The 19,997-nt window shown below is 35.9% G+C and overlaps 3 protein-coding genes across 12 annotated transcripts in view; all 3 read left to right on the plus strand.

Annotated features, from left to right (window-relative positions):
• Positions 1–5,352: 5,352 nt before the first annotated feature.
• On the plus strand, positions 5,353–9,342 carry LOC113112640 (T-cell leukemia homeobox protein 1-like). Of its 2 annotated transcripts, none has more exons than XM_026278376.1 (3): positions 5,353–6,143; positions 7,279–7,480; positions 8,144–9,342. In XM_026278376.1, the coding sequence occupies exons 1-3, from the start codon at positions 5,675–5,677 to the stop codon at positions 8,352–8,354; spliced, it is 882 nt and encodes a 293-aa protein (XP_026134161.1). In that variant the 5' UTR covers positions 5,353–5,674; the 3' UTR covers positions 8,355–9,342. The 2 variants fall into 2 exon arrangements, with proteins under 2 accessions (XP_026134161.1, XP_026134159.1); XM_026278374.1 differs by having other exon boundaries at positions 5,675–6,143; positions 7,243–7,480.
• Positions 9,343–11,494: 2,152 nt separating this feature from the next.
• On the plus strand, positions 11,495–12,736 carry LOC113113171 (succinate dehydrogenase assembly factor 4, mitochondrial-like). The gene is made up of 3 exons (XM_026279344.1): positions 11,495–11,815; positions 12,008–12,139; positions 12,318–12,736. The coding sequence occupies exons 1-3, from the start codon at positions 11,743–11,745 to the stop codon at positions 12,425–12,427; spliced, it is 315 nt and encodes a 104-aa protein (XP_026135129.1). The 5' UTR covers positions 11,495–11,742; the 3' UTR covers positions 12,428–12,736.
• Positions 12,737–13,641: 905 nt separating this feature from the next.
• Positions 13,642–19,997, plus strand: part of LOC113112641 (stromal membrane-associated protein 1-like) — a 99,440-nt gene continuing 93,084 nt past the window's right edge. For 6 of the 9 annotated variants that reach the window (XM_026278377.1, XM_026278381.1, XM_026278383.1 and 3 more), the window contains exon 1: positions 13,643–13,949. In XM_026278377.1, the coding sequence (XP_026134162.1) occupies positions 13,832–13,949 (118 nt within the window). In that variant the 5' untranslated portion in view covers positions 13,643–13,831. Of the gene's footprint in view, positions 13,950–19,997 lie in introns of all 9 variants that reach the window. The other 3 variants (XM_026278378.1, XM_026278379.1, XM_026278380.1) reach the window with 1 other exon arrangement.

The following is a 19,997-nucleotide window of genomic DNA, read 5'->3' on the forward strand; positions in this document are numbered from 1 at the left end:
CTCTGGCCCACAGCCTCTGTCCGTCAAAGCCGATCATTAGGTGTGAGCTGAAGCCCCCGAGGCCTGTGCAGGCACCAGCCAGTCTGTGGCTGTGTTTCTGGCTTGTAGGTTTGGGCTGGTGGACCTGTTTGTTATGGTTTAGCAAGCTGCATAATTGGGACGAGGGGAGAGGGAACAAGGAGGAAAAGATCAACATAAAAACAACCTACCTGTTGAAGGCACCGTGTGATGACAGATTATGATGTCTCTGGTTGGCCTGCATGCTGCACTCTTGATAATAAAGGAAATTAATGCCATTGTTTGGATAACTCCCTGGTCTTTCAACATTTAGATACATATATATGTAGATATCATAGTCAGGGATTTAATGAAAATATATTGCTGGCTTTTCCCGCAATGCGATCATGAATATATGTATGAAAATCTGTTTATGCATTATGATGCGAGTAGATGCTGCAGTGTTTGGAATAATGAACATAATGAAAAAGAAAAATTAGGTCACATATAATATGTAATTGTGATTAATGACACCCTCTTATTGTAAAATTTCTGGATTATTATCTGTTCTTTTCCCACTTGCTTTTCTCATGATCATTTCTTTGTCTTCTCTTTTTCAACATTCTCTTCAACAATTATGTATGATTCTTTCTTGTTTTGTTGTTTTTTTAATAAAAAAACTGTATTTAAAGGAATAATTAATAATAAATAAAAAAACATTTAAAAAATAATTTGGTTTTATGTCTGGCTTCTGTCTAGGCTATGCAACTTTCTTTCTCGTTTAACCTCTGTGCGCTCAGTTTTGCTGTGTGATTTTGGGTCATTGTCATGTTGGAAGGTAAACCTTCTTCCCATTGACAACTTTCTAACAGAGGGCAGCAGATTTTCCTCATGAATTTTAATAGTATTTTGCCCCATTCATTTGTCCTTCTATCCTGACAAGTGCAACCCCATAACAGGACATTAGCACCTCCATGTTTTACTGTAGGAAAGCTGTTATTTGGATGGTGAGCTGTACTGGATTTCCTCTAGATATATTGTTTCGCGTTGTTGCCTCAGAATGTTCAAGGTGAGTTTTGGCAAAGCTCAGTCGTGACTGCATGTGGCCTTTCTCGAGCAGTGGCTTTTTTCTTGCAACCATCTCATACAAGCCACATTAGTGGAGGAATTTGTGATATTGTTGTCACAAGCACACAATGAACACTCTTTGTCATAAATTCCTCCAACTGCTTCAGAGTTGCTGTAGACCTATTGGTAGCTTCTCTGACCAGTTTCTTCCAGGCTTTTTCATCCAGTTTGTAGCGATGTCCTGATCCAGGGAGGGTTAATGTTGTTCCAAAAACCTTCCACTTAATAATATACTTCACTGTTCTTCTAGGCATTGATAAAGACTTTGCATTTTTTTATCCATTTTTTGTAAAAAAAAAAAAAAAAAAAAAATAATAATAATAATAATAATAATATATATATATATATATATATATATATATATATATATATATATATATATATATATATATATATATATATATATATATATATATATATATATATATATATATGCTGGGGTTTTTTCTGCCATGTTAGTGTTAAATCTTTCACTTGAATGTTAGAAGTTGCACTGAGTAAATACAGCGGATAAAACTAAAACTGGGCCTATTGAAAACAAATGTCATATATACAGTAATACAATTAAAGTCAGTGAAGTCCAAGACAACATTGGACCCCACTGACTTTCATTATAGGAATAACAAAATATTTAGACATTTTGCAGAATAAAGAAAGTCATAGTGATTCAGAACAACATGAGGGTTACGTAAAGGCTATATTTTCATCTGTTTAAGCAATAGTAATCTAGTTCAAAACAAATGTCTGATGGTTTTATAATCATAATATCCTTAGTTACTGGATATATGGATATTTGCTTTGGCAGTCTAGCAGCTAATAGTACAGACGGGCTGCTAGAGAAGGGTTTTTTCTCTGTTTGGTCTGTAGAGCTCAGGAGGGGAGGCAATAGTGTTGAACTCACACATAATGACCAGTAGCTGGTGGGATGAGTCCATCCATCTCTGTGAAGTAAACAGGTCCCAGCTGGGCTTCTGCATTCAGGATGGAAAAGGGAAGTGAGGCCGGCTTCACCCGCCTCCCCCAAATAAAACAGGCGACAGGATGCACCCGCACTCGAGAAGACTGACACACCATCCAGGCGCTACAGGGGAGGAGCAGCTTCCGCTGTCATGGGTGTCAAGTCCACTATTAGACTGCAGAGTGAATCCATATGCTGCCTGGAGTATGAATCGAAACTTCCCATGACAGTGTGTGGAGATTCATACAGTAAATCTGTACACCTATTCAACCTGTGAGCAATCTGTCCTGTGTAGCCATCACAAGCTGCCAAAAGAAAGACGGCATTTACTATTTTGTAATTTGTGTCGTTATATTAGACAAATTGTCCAACTGCATGAAACTGGATGGAATGGCTACATTACCCTATATATATATATATATTTGTAAGAAAAGTTATAATTCTAAAGTACACAGTGGCTAAATTGACCTGAATATTTAATGATATAGCTTTGGCAAGTTATTGCACACACAGATTGCATTATAATATACATACCATTCACGTGCAGCAGGGAACTTCATCATTACTAATTAGCTGTGATAGCGATTTAATAACCTCATTAGAGAACACTGTTCTTATATAATGAAAGATGCCTGAAAAGAGTCGCAACATATCCTTGTTTTGACTTCTTGAATTTGGAGTAGTGGCAAAAAAAAAAAAAAAACAGTTTAATATTTGCCTTATTCATTTGCAGATAAATTTGACCGGGTCAGCATTAGTCAAGTTATCCTTTCATTCCAAAAATATTATATTTCTTTATCGACTGTAAAAAAATATTATAATGATGGACAATTTATCAAATAATTGTTCATACTATGTTTTGACAGACATATTATCCAGTAAAACAAGTCATTAGCATGGGAGACACAACAAGTTAATGGATGTCCCGTCCCTCAGCACCTCAGCAACTGACCTGGACATTTATAAACTGATGCTTGGCCATCATTCCCCTTCTGAACACCCAACTAATTCTTCCAGCAAACATGTCTCACCTTAGTGCTGCACCTTAACATTTAAGAAGAGGCCATATGCTTTTGCTTGCACTCTTCCTTGTCACACTTGATCATATAAATATGAATGGAAAATAAGAACAATATTTGGAGAATGAAAACTTTTTGTTGCTTGCTTATTTTAGATGTATTTAAACGTTTTCTGGTGTATTGTACAGTTTTTCCTGTGGTAAATAAAATGTTTGCTGGTTCTCTTATTTCCTTTTTAACAGTACAGGCCAAAATGCCCGGTCCATTCCCCTTTGACATATTCCATTAAAAAGTTCATCCATCTATTCCAGAGGTTAAAGACAGTGAACCTAACGTTCTGTCCTCCAAAAGTAGAAGCTCATTTCACTTATTACAAAACTGAGAACTGTAATTATAGCACTGTAGGCCTACAAATGTTAGTGAGGATCAACTATCCAATTAATTGCTTAATAGCTTTACCTAGCATTTAAGATAAAAACAGTTAAGATTAATGATACTTTTGGAATTAATGAGCATTAATTCTGGACTGGTTCCCACCCTTCAGAGGTATCACCTTTCATAAACCTATCTCAAGAATGAACTCCAAAATGTAAAGAAAGATTATAGTCTGTCTCTATAATATAGCCTATTATTTCAGAGCTAAATCAAAAATCTGATGCTGCTCATTTCTGTTTTCAATTATAGAATAATGCTATAGTTGTGAATATATCAAAGCCATGTCCAAATGAAGCAGGGCTCAATTCTTGTCCTGTTTTGATGAGAGTGCTGGCTCAGTGTAGATGTACTTGAAGCTGTCAGCAGCATGGCTGTGCGCTCAGAGATGCGGCTGATGGAAGTGGCGCCAGTGAGCGCCGATGGATCACGTGTCAAGAAGCCTAGGCTACACAGTCTTACTAAAGTCAGTCGCGTTGGATTATATGGTAACCTTAGCAACAGCACATTGCTCGACGCTTTCTATTTTTTACTGTAGCCTACATTTTGGTTAAAACGACAAAAAAAAAAAAAAAATTGGCATACATTTAGATATCATAATCATACAAAGAAATAGTGCTTTGCTTAATGCGCAAACAGACAATTTTGGTTGCGAGAGAACCAACAAATTGCGCACATAAATTAATGAAATTTAAGTTAAATGACAAAGAGTTCTAAAAAATAGAAGGAAGATGTGGCAGTCGGTTTTGTGTGTAGTTTCTATGTAAATCAAAACCTGTAATTTTCGTCACATTAATTTGCATTAGAGGAATGAAGTGTATCAATAGTCACACAATAAATGACACTTTTCAAGTGGACCTTTGTGGGTTGATATCCTGCTATAATCAATCATAAAATGATCGTTCCAAACACTTATTCTACTGGCTTCATCTTTTTCGTTTAAATTGTGATGGAAAACAAAAGACTGATTTAGACCCACCAATTGCAATGCAGATTAATAATAAGGTATTTTCATCTTCAGTATACCTACATACACATCTTAAAAGCTATAATTAAGTCTAGGCTACACTATTGAAACAAAAAATATCAGTTTTAGCGAAAATATGCACTTTTATATTTCATTAAACTTTAATGTTAATCTGGAGCCCCCATCAAATATTAATCGTTAATGCATTTTAAATAATCACCATCCACTTTCTTCCAGAAGGAAATCGATAACATGAAACTGTTTGCTTTCGTCTAATATTGCATATTTATAACCATCTTATTTAGAAAGATTAATGCATACAAAATAAATGAATAATTAATACAGAAGTTAACACATCGAAGTTTCTTACCAAATAAATTTGAATTGAAATTAGACTCACAAAATATTTAAAATAAATCATTTAAGTTGGAACGACAGAGTTTCATAATTATTTTTGGATGAAGAATAAAGTTATTCCGATAAGAATGACTGATTTATTCAGATTTTGTCTTTCAGATTTTATTTCACGTTATATCATTGACAGTATGGTCAAGCTTTTAAAAATGGTCTGTGTGATTGATCTTTCTCACCATAAATCACTGACAAACCACTGTAATTAATTTGAGTTAATGGTTGTAGCCTAAGAGTGGAAAATAGTTAACCTCGAAATCACGGCCTTATTTTCGCATGATTAAAACATCCAAAAAGAAAATATCGAAACAACAGATACTGCGTAGACAAGTTAATTATGTAAATTAATTAATTATAATTATTTATTTTTTCCCCCTAATCTTTGGTGTTCGGTTTAATAAATCACCTCTTTGAGCTGCCCTGTGCGGAGAAGGGAATTCTAAAGCGTTTCATTGAACAGACTCGTCGTGGTTTCTTTAGCCAATTGGGTCTCTCACCCCAGAACTGAGGCTTAATTTTACCCAGCCTCTTTGGCATTTTGATTGATGTTCTCGTGGCTTCATCCGGCAGGCTATAGCTATAAGGGTAAAGGGAGGCAGTAAAAAAATACAATCGTCAGTAGTTCAGTCCGTTTCACATATGCAGTCAATGCTATTAGATAACGACAAGTCTGGACTAAACTGCGTTTTAGTTGCTGTATGATAACTGGGGTGACGTGGAGGATCCTGTAGGCTCGCAGGAGCGCGCGCGCTTCTCCACACCATGGATCATATGGGAGCGCATCTCCACCAGACGCACGCAGACACCATCAGTTTTGGGATCGATCAGATTCTTCACAATGCAGACCAGGGAAGCTGCATGATCTCCAACCCCAGAATGCAGGATCTGGACTACGGTTTGGGCTGCATAGTCAGCACAGCCTATAATACCATGACTGGCAACTACAATGTCAATAACTCGGCTGGATACAATGGAAACTCGTGCAGCGTTGGCTCCCTCAACAGCTCGTACAACATGAACTTGGGCACGAATGTTAATGGGAATTGCCTTAATTCTTCGGGAGTGATCCGGGTTCCAGCGCACCGGCCGCTGAGCAGCGTTCACTCGTCCATTCCCACCAGCACTGCCACGGTGCCAAGTATGGGAAGCATGGGCACCATTAACAGTCTCACGGGATTAACGTTTCCATGGATGGAGAGTAACAGGAGATATACCAAAGACAGATTTACAGGTAATAGAAAACACGCTTTTAAATTTTACAGTGGTGTTTGCTTTATTTAAATCTTCGTCTTAATCGAAATTGCACTGCGAAAAAATGTTTTCATCGTGTTGTAATCATAATCATTAATTCAACCCATCAGTGACCAAAGTTGTCTAAAAACTGCAATGATTTATAGTAGGTTGTAACTTTGTCAATGTTTAGGCAGCAATTAGCCTACGCTTTTACATTTTAAATAGTTTTTAATTTGGTTGAGTTTCCATGAAGAATCACGAATCCATTAATCAAAATAATTCATAAGGGCTTCAGTTTTAAAGACACTCCATTATATATATATATATATATATATATATATATATATATATATATATATATATATATATATATATATATATATATAGGCTATATATATGAATTTTTTTCTGACAACTTTATAAAAACAACTTAAAATGTAAACTTTATTGGTCTCGCGAGTTAATAAACGAGAGTTTCTATAACATATACAATTATTGCAATGCATCGATATGCCAAAGAAAATTATCTTAAAATGTATATCCATACAATATATTTTCATAAATGACAAAGTATTTTACCTCATGAGAACTCAAATTTTGATTTATCATGTCTGTAAATGTTCCACATAAAGTAAAAAATAGCTATTGATTTGATTCTTAAAAATGCCTTCAATGATTTAACCTCATGTAGGCTAGTCGTAATATTTTCAACTCGAATAAAATCAATTAATTTAGATGCTAGTTTACCATATGGGGCACACTTCTAGTTTCCTGACGAACCATTTTTCAGTAATCGATCGATTGATTTGATGATTTATAATTTACATTTCACACTGTCGTTCTAATAGACATAAGAAAATGCCAAAAAAAAAAAAAAAAAAAAAAAAAAAAAAAAGATCCTGTCCAGTGGTGTGCGCGCCACTGTTCCTGTCTGTTTGCTTGCTTGGCGGAACTTATTCGATACATTTCGTATTGTTGCATGTTTTTCAAAGAACAACACTATCTTTCATCTATGGAAGTCTCATATGCTTCTCACTGCTTGGCTCTGTCGTTTTGCTGATTTCCTTTGCTTGCTTTCACTCTGTCTCTCAATCTAGTGGCCCTCTCACCGTTCACTGTAACACGCCGTATAGGTCACCCGTACCAGAACAGAACGCCTCCGAAGAAGAAGAAGCCCCGGACGTCGTTCACGCGCCTCCAGATCTGCGAGCTGGAGAAACGCTTCCACCGTCAGAAGTATCTGGCGTCAGCTGAGAGGGCAGCCTTAGCGAAAGCACTTAAAATGACTGATGCGCAGGTCAAAACATGGTTCCAGAACAGAAGAACGAAATGGAGGTGAGCTTTTGTGATCTAATCATGCTTCCTTTACACCCACACGTAATGCATTCTTTTTCGTCTCACCACTAAACCCAGTTGAGTATTTTTTTTAAAGACCCCTATGTGGTCAGTTGAGTCAGTTCCATAATGCTTTTTGGAAGGCCTGTTCATACACCTCACTCAGAATATATCAATTCAACAAATACATCGATATATGTTTAATTGACTCCATTTAGTTTGGATTGACCAATTTTAGTTGACTGTGGCCTTTTTATTGACAGTGTAAACAGGTTATATTCTTAATGATGGACTTTTGCAAATGTCTTTTTTTACTCCAACTTTTACTTATTAAACATTATTCTAGGCCTGGAACTTATGGAGCAGACCTTAAGTCATTTTATGATCCAGTTTTAGGCGACGACAGAAATGTTATGTGATCTTATGTGAATGAAATGTTATGTGATGTTATGTGATTTTATGCATATATTATGTATATAAGGTTTCCACGTACTTAATAAACCTAATGACAATAACTTTGGTATCAATTGGTATTAGGATCACCGCTTTGTATTTTTATTTATTTGTTTTAATTTAGCCAACCACTAACTAAAACGGCTATGAGAAATCATGACTGAAATTACAGACTAAATGACTGCAATGCTATGATCCAAATCCATGCAGGAGGCAGACTGCAGAGGAGAGAGAAGCCGAACGACAACAAGCGAACCGAATCCTTATGCAACTTCAGCAAGAAGCTTTTCAAAAGACTATAAACCATCCTGTCAATGCGGACCCAATCTGCCTCCACAACAGCTCCCTATTCGCACTTCAGAACCTTCAGCCCTGGACCGAGAACACGGCGAAAATCAGTAGCGTTCCCAACACTGATTAAGAGACTTTTATGGATGTGCGATGTGCAGAGGAATATCTCAACATCACATTACTTACTTCTTTATAACGTAAAACCAGTCTTCATTTGTAATATGCAGCTTGTAAAAACAGCTAATCGAAAATTTGCTGCTCTCCGTTAGCCTACAGTTGTGCAGAATATTTTTTTTATTGATTTTATCACTTCGATTTAATCAAAATGTAAACTTAAAAGACTATCGTATTGCTCTTGTATCTCAAACATGAATTTTATTTGGTATACTTGCAATAGCCTAACGTTTGTGGCAACAATTTATACTAAATTTCATTAATAAGTCAAAAAATATCACAAATAAAAACGAATTGGCAAACACTGGCAAAATTGTAGTTAGGCTATTTATGTGGGTACTTGGAAAACAAAGGAGATTAAATTTAAATATCTAATTTGAAAGTAAAAAGTATTTTAACAGTTTTAAAAAGGCGATTCTGGGTAAAAAGCTAAAACCTGTAACATAGGCGAATGAATTGATATGCCTGCTGTTGCCTATCACGCTAATCAGAGCTTTATTCCAACTAATTTGCTCTTTTAACTGCATCCAACTAATACGCTGATGAGCATTACATATTGTTAGCCTATATATTAACAAATTTTTTTTTATAAAGTGTTACCAATTTATTTTTCGATAGGCCTATCTTTTATTTTTCATATTGGTAGGATTGTATTTGCACGTTTGTAATGCAGCAAAAATAGTCCTGTGATTTAAAATATTATATGCTAATACAGGGAAAATGGGCCTATGGCTAGGCCTATGAGCGACTTCATTTTGGCTACTTTATTTCTTAATGATTGTTATAAGACTGTCATTTTTGTTTGGAGGCGTAATTTAAATGACAACTTGTTATTTGCAGAAATAGGTTTTTGTGATGCAGAAAAATAAGTAGGCTATTAGTTCAGTTCTTGTTGCTCAGTGGTAGAGCATTGCATTAGCAGCGCAAAAAGGTCATGGGTTCAATTCCCAGGGAACACAGGTTTAAAAAATTATAACCTGAATGCACTGTAAATCGCTTTGGATTAAAGCGTCATGCTAAACGCGTAAATGTACACTCAGAAGCAGTATCCACCCACAAAAAAAAAAAAAAAAAAAAAAAAAATCCAACTGTTATTTGAAATTGAAGAAACAAAGACGAAACATCAATGCTCAGTAACACCTGTATTCCAGTCTAGGCTATACATTTATTGTCTGCATTTTCATTTTACACGAGCAACAGTTTCTCAAAAGGCAAATCAAGCAATGATATGTTTACAAGATGTTTTACAATTTGTCCTTCACTTTCTTCGGAGATGTCGGCGTGTATAAAATATAAATATATTTTATTATAGCTTGATATGAATGATTAAATATCTGTGGTCATGTTTCAGACTGGTTCATTCTAACTGTTCGATTTGTTTAGCGCTTTTTGTTGAGAGTAACTATACAACACCACGCAGGTTTTGCCATTGTGGATAGATCCCAGATAGCATAGCATATCTGTGATGAATCTCTAGTGAATGACAGTTTTGGTTGCATGATAAATGGATGTTTTTTGTCTATATTGGAGAGTGCAAACGTGTATTTATGATAACTATGTGCAGATGTGATGGTGTTCCTGAAAATAACCAGAAGCTTATTCTATCCAAAACTGCATCGGAAGGTGGTTTAAGTTTCATCGTCTGTTCCGAAATCGTATAATGTGTTACATAAGTGTCGTTTGAAACGTACCAGAATGTTAAGAGATGGAAGTAATTTAGGTCACAATAGGCCTTAGCTATATGAACGCAGTCGCGAATTAAATTTTAAATAACATTAGGGGGCGTTTAGACTTGCATGTAATCTATCTATAGATTATTATTTTCATATTTTATTTTACACATTTTATAATGTCTGACATGCAACGTGACTGCTGGGTGGAAGAAAGCGCTTTTACATTTCTAAATTATAAGGTTGCTCACTAAATGGGAACAAATATTGAGACTGTTTCTGCTCTGATTCTTAGTAGGGAATAAAATGCAGAGAATATTTTTTTCTTTTTTATGTATTTGTTAGTTTCCTTGTATTTAAATATTGCTGGCCCACCTTGGCTGAATTCATTTCAATTCATGAATTTCGCTTTTCACAATACACACTAAATGTGTTCGATAAAGTGAGTCGACCTTTAACCTTCAGTTATTATACTCCAATTCATTAAATAAATCGACATTGACTAGTTATTTTATAGTTGGCTCGTAGGCTATAATTTACTTTTTTAGGTAACAGAAATGACTTTGCATTCAGAGCATTCAGAGCAATGCATTGCATGTCGAGGGATGAAGTTCAATCTGTGGAGTGAAGAAAGAATGAGAGGAGTAAAATGTAGATGCAAAATATAAAGCTTAAAATACGAACATGATTAAAGTTAATTTAAAGTGTTTAGAGAACACATTTACCATTTAAAATGTTCCTCTTATTATTTTTTTTAGGCTATTTATTGTTGCTTGTTTTGTGGTCACAATTCATGTTTGGCAATATTCAGATTTCTGAATATTCTGATATTCAGATTCTCATGAAATTCAATGTAACTCAACACATTCTTTCAGTTGTTTGGAATTTTACACATGAATTAAGATTAGTATTTACACTTTAAATAATTTTGGGTTTATTAAATATGTTTGTCTGATAATATGTGTTAATATATCATGTGTTTTTAAGATGCAGAATAATTTTTAATATGGAATTTCCCACTTTATCAGAAAATAAATTTGTCTGAAAATTGAAATTATTTAAGAAATTTAGCTTTCAAATAACACTTTATTTGAACTGTATTCGAAATATTATAACTGGACCTTAAAGTTAAAAAAAGTAATAAAAAAAAGATAAGAGAATAAAAAAAAAAAAACATCTAGTTGGGCCACTTTACCTGAATTCTCCATATGTCTATTAAAACAGATTAAACGGAAATTAGCATGCAGACTAACAACAACAACAACAACAACAATATATATATATATAGCCTATATATATATATATATATATATATATATATATATATATATATATATATATATATATATATATATATATATATATATATATATATATATATATATATATATATATAAATATATATATATAGCTTAAGTCTCACAGGTAATCTAAGAATTATTCTGTAAAATTTTGTAACTGATTTTCATAGAGTTTCCTTATCTGTTCTTCGCTTGGAAAAGATGGCATAGCAGATGTAACAATCGACTCTGCACTTCTGTAGCGCCGCCGCGATCCTCTCGAGTATATTTTATGTCCCTGAATGATGACGCGTGCATCGTCGTCATTTTCAATCGTCAAAACATTCAGTTGTGTAATTTTCTGCTCACAGCAGACGGGTAGCGTCCACGCAAAATGTCTCTTTTACGCGTTTACTGTACTACAGTTTTTGTAAAGAAAGGTTTATTTTTAGAGTCGACTTATACTGGTGAGTGCAACCTGAATAGCTTTGATTGGCATTTAACTGTTCATTAGGCATTGATTTGTACAAATGTCATATTAATATGCATTATTTCTAAACGTCCTTTATTTATATTACTGAGAATCGTGTTCGAGTATACATATCAGTTTGTGATAGATTTGTCAAAGTGTCGCTACTCTTATTCCTGTGTATCTGCAGCATGTCAGAGGACAGCAGGATATACATCTGGTGGTGTGGCCAAGGATAAAGCACCCTTAAAGAAAGCCAAAACACCCCAAGGACGCTTTGACACGGACGAAATCGAGTCAAAATCTAAAGATGTTTCTGAACGTAATTATTATTGTACAATAATTTATATATTTGAGAATAGGATATCGAAATGATAGGCTATACACATGAATTATAGCTAAGAATATATTTTTTTTAAATAAATGACTAATTCAGTGTATTTTAAGTTTATACAATTAATGATATAAAATGGAATAATATTTAATTGCCACTTTAACAGGATTTCTAGATGACGTGAATCCAGAAACTAAGGAGAAAGGTGGTCCCAGAGGTCCTGAACCTACACGATACGGTGATTGGGAGAGAAAGGGACGTTGTATTGACTTTTAATTTGCCCTGTTAAAAATATCCAAATGTATTTATTTTAACATTTGAATGAGTTATAATTCTGCATACAGATACAAAGAGAGAATTTCTGTAAAGTTTGTCTTTGCCGGTTGTATGGACCTACTATCGAGGATGAAGAATAGTTTGTGTAAAAGTAGTTTGAACTACTTGAAAAGTTCTGTTCAGCCTGTAATTTACATTTTGAAAAGAATCTGCTGTTGGAAATTGAATGTTTTTATTCTCTTTGAAAGTGAGTAACAAAGTCTGCAAGGCCTGAAAGATCTTTTCAAAGAATAAACACATTCAACTATTTATTTTTTTGTCAGGAGATTTCATACATTCATATTAAGTTTTGTCACAAGGACATGTGTTTGTTATCATGTAAATGAGTCAGTTTGTGGGGGAAAAAAAGTTATTACTGCAATAGTTTTCCTATGTATCTGCACATGGTTTGTTACAGATAAGCAGTACAATATCAGCATTTAAGTAGGTTATGCATTATCAGGGAACAACAGCAAGACTGGGAGAGAAAGCATTCAAATGAACATTTACAAAGGTTATAACTCTGCAAATATCATAAAATTGAACAAACGATGGTAAATTGGCTGATGTCTCGCAGAGTATGATAAATCTTGAAGGCACATTCAATAAACAAGTTATATAAATTAGTGAACAGTGTCGTTTTTCTCATAGTATTTTGTATTTGATACATTTTCTCTAAATAATTTTGAGGTTTCTTTAAAATAATTGTTTAAAACTTTGCTTAGTTAAACATTTATGTTAAAAGTTGAATTTGTAATTCATTATGAATTAGTGAAAGGTTTATCGTCATGGTTCAAAATGTAGACATTAAACTTTCAAATTTACTTATAATGTCACCTAGTTTACAACAACGCTTTTGCCAAAGTCTATTTAACAGTATTTAAATATTTGGCCAATGACAATATTCTAAGTAGTGTAAGATATGATTACAACAGATTTCGCGTCAAACCGGCTGTCCAACCTAGCACATACCTACGTCAGCAATGACGCAAAAGTCACAGTGCCTTATATTTGGATATCACAAAGCATAGGTCTTACCTTTAAATCTACACAAACAATAATATACCACTTCAATTTGATTAAACATTTCCCCAGTTCCCAATTCACCGTATTTTTTATTTTATTTTAATCGGACCACCGTGTCTTGTAACTTATACTCGTCTCCGTTTCCGCTTCCGTTCAATCCTCCAATCGGCCATATTCCGCCGATCTGTCTCAGCCCAGCCGCCGATCCGTTGCCGTGAACCCACCACAGTCTCATTTCACAGGGGATGGTCTTCCATCTATAACGAAACAACTGAACAGAGCGAATCGGGGGCAAGACAGGTGATTTTATACAGAAACGCTGACAGAAAACGGGCCGAGATGACGACGCGATCGGAGAGGGAAAAGGCTCAGAAACTGAACGAGCAGCATCAGGCCATTCTGTCCAAAATGCTGAGAGAGGATGATAACAAATACTGCGCCGACTGCGAAGCCAAAGGTGAGATGATCTGAAATCTCCTCCGCTTACGTGACTCGGCTTGATGTTTTGATCACCTGTACGCGGCAGGAGTCAGGTTACACACGGGGGTTGTTCAGGTTTCTCACGGATCACGGTCCTGAGACGAGTCACCCGGGAGCTGACACGTAGCTGGGTGTCAAAACCCACTGAGCCGGCTTTTGAGAGCGCGTTATTGATCACGTTTGAATTGAATGATGATCAGACTCTGTTTAGGATGACAGCTGACAGGGATTTGATATCCGGCGAATCACTATTCAGCCATGTGTCCTTGAGCAAAACCATTACTAATGCATGAATGGAAAACCAGTCTGGAGTTGAACTGATCAGCAGGTCTGATACGCTCAACTGTAGTGTTTCATTGTGGAAGAGTTATACAGGAGAGATGAACTGCTGTTTTAATGATGCTACAGATAAACACTGTGCTTGGTTCCACATAAACACCTGTTTCATAATGGTTCATCCTAGAACAGTGTATATGATACCCTGTCATATGAGTCCACAGGGACTATGGAATAAGAAGTTATACTCTACCATTTAGCAATTAAAAGCAGTTTTTTAGTTTCTACCAATATCTTTTCTTCAGATTGTAACCAGGTGACCGTAACCATAACAGCTGCTCAAGTGGGTGGTCCCTCTGTTTGGTCTGGGGGGGTGTTCATTTGCAATAGTATGTAATAAAATGTTATGTTTTGTAATAATATGGGAGTTTAATGTGCAAAGAACGTTGAGGAGGACTAAAATGATGGTAAGATTTTAAAGACGAAATGAAAAAAAAAAATCTAAATGCATATTATAGAGCTTATTGTGAAATAATCTGTGCATGCTTCATTATTTTAAAACGTTTTACTTCTTAATGTTTAATTCAGAATGTCATAACTCAATCTTCTGGTGAATCAACAAGTGATGCATAGAACCAAGATCCTCCCTACTTTTTTTTTTTGGTTTTGGTAATCCATTACACTCGGATGTATACCATAGTACAGAATAAAACATTTGTCACTACTTCCGTTTTATCGCAACTTCAATATATCATTTGTTGTAAATATTGTAATAAAGTTGCAAGCAAGTCCTACACCGTCTCTTTAGTGTAGTTGTGTGCAGTTGTGTTTGAGCTGAACATTGAAAGCAGAATGCATTCTCATTTCCTCTCTGTTGCATGGTGCATGTTTTCATTTTTTTCTTTTTTTAATTGCGTGACATTGCTATGTTTGCCAGCTACAGTCTTACCAGCAGGTCCTGATGCAAGCTCTTAGCTGGCCTGTTACAAACTCAGATATTTTCTTCAGTTGTTTGCTCTAAATTCTGTTATAATCCCTCTTCTGTCTTCCCATCAAAGTCAGTTTTCTCTACACCGAGCATGTGAGAATGTTAAGGCATTCCTCAGCTCTGTGGTGATGTCGCAGGCCAGCACCTTCTCAAGCTCTTCTCTCAGCTTTCGTCTTAATCAGAGCAGTTTCGTCCACTCTGAGCTCTCCGGTGTCTTAAGTGCAGCTGCACCTCACTGCTCATATTGCCTGGCCTCTTTCTGCCTCTGTCTCTCTCTCTCTTTGTCGATGCTGATGGGAGGTGTTTTGTAGCTTCATTAGCTTATGATTGTGAAAGCCTTGAGAGAATGTTAGTCAGTCAACACCCTCTACACACAAAAAATGAAAAGTCTGTCATTCTTAACTCACTCTCATGTTGTTCCAAACCTTTGTTTCTGTTGTGAAACTTTAAAAAATATTTTTGTTGGTTACCTTTAACTTCCATTGTATGATCCTAATGACACTCTGTACATTAAGCACAATGTACTCTTGTGTATGAATTTTATGTTAAGTACATCATCCGGGTATTTAACTTTTTGAAAATGTAAATGCATTACTCAAAATCTGTGAATTCTTTTCATCAAAGTGTAATAACTTGCTTCTCGTGCTGGCATCGCCTAGACTTTGCAGGCTGTTGGGTTTTGCTCTGGGTCTGTGGGATTCCCTTTTTAAACATCGGAGTAACTTCTAATGGGTAAAATCAAATTTCAAGTCACTTTTTGCCTTGTTAAATATCTAGTTTTATTAAGAAATAAGGCACATTATGAGCATAAAATGGGTTTTCAAGTGCCTTTTCACTAAACTAAGACATCTTAAAGGGAGAGTTTATCTATAAATGAATATAACTATACTCACACTGTCAGAGTTTGGGATTGATGATTATATGTACTTATAGGAGTGAGTTTCATAATGTCCTGTTCACACAGCAGCTTACAATAGAGGCCAGAGAACTGTCTGTATGAATGTGAAACTGAAGTCAAGCCTGTATTCTGTTTTCATTATCACCTGTAACCATTGCGCATGTCCAAAGTACATATTAAAGATGGCAACATACAAAGTCTTATCACATTTGACATGACAAAGTTCAACTGGGAATGCGTTTCATCAATCAGATCTTAGTTAACCGATCTCAGCTTTTGTATCACTGTAAAGAGCAGAGCGTTTTAGTCCCACTCAGACCACAAAACTGATTTTTTTGCCAATTGCTGTGGCTTATCCACAGATGTTTGTGCTGTCGGTGAAACTTTGATTCCACTTGGCTGTAGCATTGACAGACTGCCATGAACTTCTGCTCTGCCAAGTAGTATAGTAGAAGAGGAATGATATGGAGTGCAGTAGGGCAAGTGTGGCACCGCAGGAGCTGCTGGTTCTAGCCGATGGATGTGATTAGATGTGACCGAATAGTAGGGATCGGTCAGACATGGCTGAGCACAGAGTGTCCTGAGGCTTTTATTTACTTTGTGTAGCGCTGTTCTCTCACTGTCTGAGTCCACTATATGCTCGCTGTCACCGACATGCAGATCATCATCAGAGAAGGAAGCCAGACTACGTTTAAGTGTCAGTCTCTGTGTTTTTTGCATACCTGTGTTTGCTAGTTTGCACTGGGTGAAAGTGGGTTTGCCCCTGCTTCAGAGCATTAGATATCCCCTCTTTGGAGCTCGGGGCACTTGTGAGTCACACACATGGGCTGTGACGTGCCTGTTGTCTGGTGATAAGAACACATGCTTTTTTTTTTACTTTTACTTATGTGGGACGAGGGTCGTTGTCAGTGAGGTCATGCAATATTAACCTTATTGGCTGCTCATTTTGTTAGAAGGTATAGAGTTATATATTTTAGGGATGCATGATACTAGATTTCTCATAGCTGATTATTCAGAAAGATTATTTGACCATATCTGTTTGGTTTTTAAGAAAAAATACTAATGCTGTGAACTGTACAGGGAAAACCTCTCAGTTGGTACATTACTATAATATTAAAGGTACAAAAAGAGCCCAAACTGTTATATTCAACTGCATTTCTTTATTTTATTGAAGTGAGATTGCATTAATGCCTTATTATTATAGCATTAACTTTTGGCAACCCTAAATTCCACACATTTTCTTCTCGTTGCAGTCTGACATGTTTTTCTGCCTCCTTTTAAATCAGACTAAAGCAGTCTGAATGGTTGAACTGAGGAATTTTACCCTGGTTTGGGATTAATAACTAGCTCATTATGACAACCTGAAGATTATGATTCACAATTTGTAGTGTTAAAAGAGGATGCCTTTTTTTTCTATTCAGTTTTCTATTTTAATTAAAAAAGTTTTAATACTTCAACCTAAACTTATAAATACTTTCAGTTAGTTGCCAAGGCAACAAAGTTTTTCTTCTAATATTTATGCATATTTTATTTAAGTTGGATTTCAATTCAATGAAATTATGTTTATATTTTAGTTCACAATAACAGCATTGTTTGTGTCTAATAATAACAACTGTTTTGCACTTTCCAGTTGAATCCTCTTTTTGTTTTTCCTACAGTCGCTACGTTTACATGCACACTTTTTGGTTCAATCGGACTAAATTCATTACGATTGATGAATCTAAATTGTTATGTTTACATGAACGCTAAATAAAGTGATCAGGTTGATGTGCGGGTTTATATGTCACAAGCTACAGATCGGAACAGATTTTCTGACAGGCGCACACTGCTCAAATAGTGAAAGTGACATATAGAGTTTCTCACTGTTTGCACATGATAACCACTCTCCTACACTGTTTCTTTGTTTTAATATTTAACCGTTTATGGATGAATGTACATATAAACCGCTGTGCTGCTCATATTTATCACGCAAAAAAAAAAAAAAAAGCCCCTCCCCGCGCCCAAAAAGGGGTTGCCTGTGGATGAGTCTCCAAAACAAGGCTGTCCTGCTCACTTCACAGTTGCCGAGTGAAAGGAGAGTTTTATAATGACAGGACATGCATTTAAACAACACTTTATTCAAAAGGAAGAGCCGCTTGTTCCGTGCGTTATATGTCATTGCGTTATTTCTGTGTCATTGCATGTGCGCAGTCCTTTCAGTTTCATGGTTCAATCCGATCGAGTGTTTACACGCATGCTCATTCGTATTAGAAGAGGAATAAACCACCCCCTTCAATCCGATCAAAATTTAATTCCGATTGAGCTCAATGGGATCGATTTAGGTGTTTATATGAACGTTTTTCAGTCCGATTGAGTCGTCAATCCGATCACAAACTGATTATTTGGGTGCATGTAAACGTAGCCAGCGTATCTCACACTGCTGTGCATGCTGGGTAAAAGACAGACTGCAGTCATTGCGTCTTACACCGGTAGTTAATGATGATGTAGTAGTGGGTGGTGTGATTAGTATGTGTCCAGATCAGTGTCATGTTTTAGCTACCTCACAATTAGCGATCAGCTGTACTGTTGACGATGGTCAGCATTCATTATCGGTCAGATTTTCTGGTCAGATTCATCAAACCCCAGAGATCGTCATGGTCAAATCAGCCAATGGAAAGCAATGTGTACACATGATATCTACTTAGCTGCAGCCATTAAACACTTGAGATGTTTGGGAATCTCTGTGGGCAGGCACAGATTCTGGGATTGCCTCTGGGCACTTCTAGTAACGAGTAAAGATTCAATCATAACTGCAAACCTCAAGACAGAAGACAGCAGAGAGTGCTATAGTGTTTGTGTCTTTCCTGCTTTAAGTGCTGACAGAGGTGTGCATGTGCGGTTTCTATTTTGCATTGTGAGTGGCAACTGGAGAGTGTGGAGAGAGGAATCTATTTGATAGGCTCCCCATCCTTCACTTCCTCTTGCTCACGCGCACACACCCCAAGGACAGAGAGGAAATGTGCTCTGGTACTTCCTCCTGTGCGCTCTCTTTCACACGGTCACTCACAGAGATAAGAACTGCTGAAAGTCTATGTCAGCATCTTTGTGGGTTTTGTTAATTTATATCCTCCTGAAGTTGTTGTAATTTGCAGAGAGCCTACATTTGAAAAGATGGCGAGTAAAAATATTACTGCTGTTATATGAACATGATTAATTTATGTGCAACTAATCACCCTCATGATGCATACATTTCAGAGTGAGGGATTTTCCTATCACCTGTGCAAATCAGCCTTTAAGTCCTATTTTCATGTTTATTCCAAAATAAAGTGCTACTGCAGGTGTAACGCGGCTTGGCAAACTGAGATCAACGGCAAAGAATGAGTAAGAAGCCATTCACACTGAATGTATTCTTGCTTTCAAAAGCATTCTAGGAAATGCAATGGAATGAAACCGAAAACAGAGAGTCAGCCAAAAAACGTCATTCAGCCTCTAATCTACCTCAAACAGATTAAACTTGATTGGAATTTTTTTTGCTGTGGACTGTAGGCCAGTGATAGGCTTGTATTTATTGATATGTCATCTGATAGAGTAATACCTGAATTAAGTTAATTTGGGCTTTTTAAGTAAAAACTGATATGCAGTTATTTAATTGGAATATCATGTAATTTGATAAATTTTTAATTGACATGCATAATATCTAAGTATACATACTACTATTTTGGTTTTGAAATAGACACTTTTTTTTTTTCAGCAAGGATGCATTAAATCTATAAACATGAAAGTAAAAGACATTTTACAAAAACACATTTTTCATGGAAAGAAAAGAGTACTTTTATTATTTTCTTGCGTGCAAAACAGCTTATACAAATATATTTAAGAATTGT

The sequence above is a fragment of the Carassius auratus genome, chromosome 13 (genome assembly GCF_003368295.1).
Source record: "Carassius auratus strain Wakin chromosome 13, ASM336829v1, whole genome shotgun sequence".
In the NCBI taxonomy this organism is placed as follows: domain Eukaryota; kingdom Metazoa; phylum Chordata; class Actinopteri; order Cypriniformes; family Cyprinidae; genus Carassius; species Carassius auratus.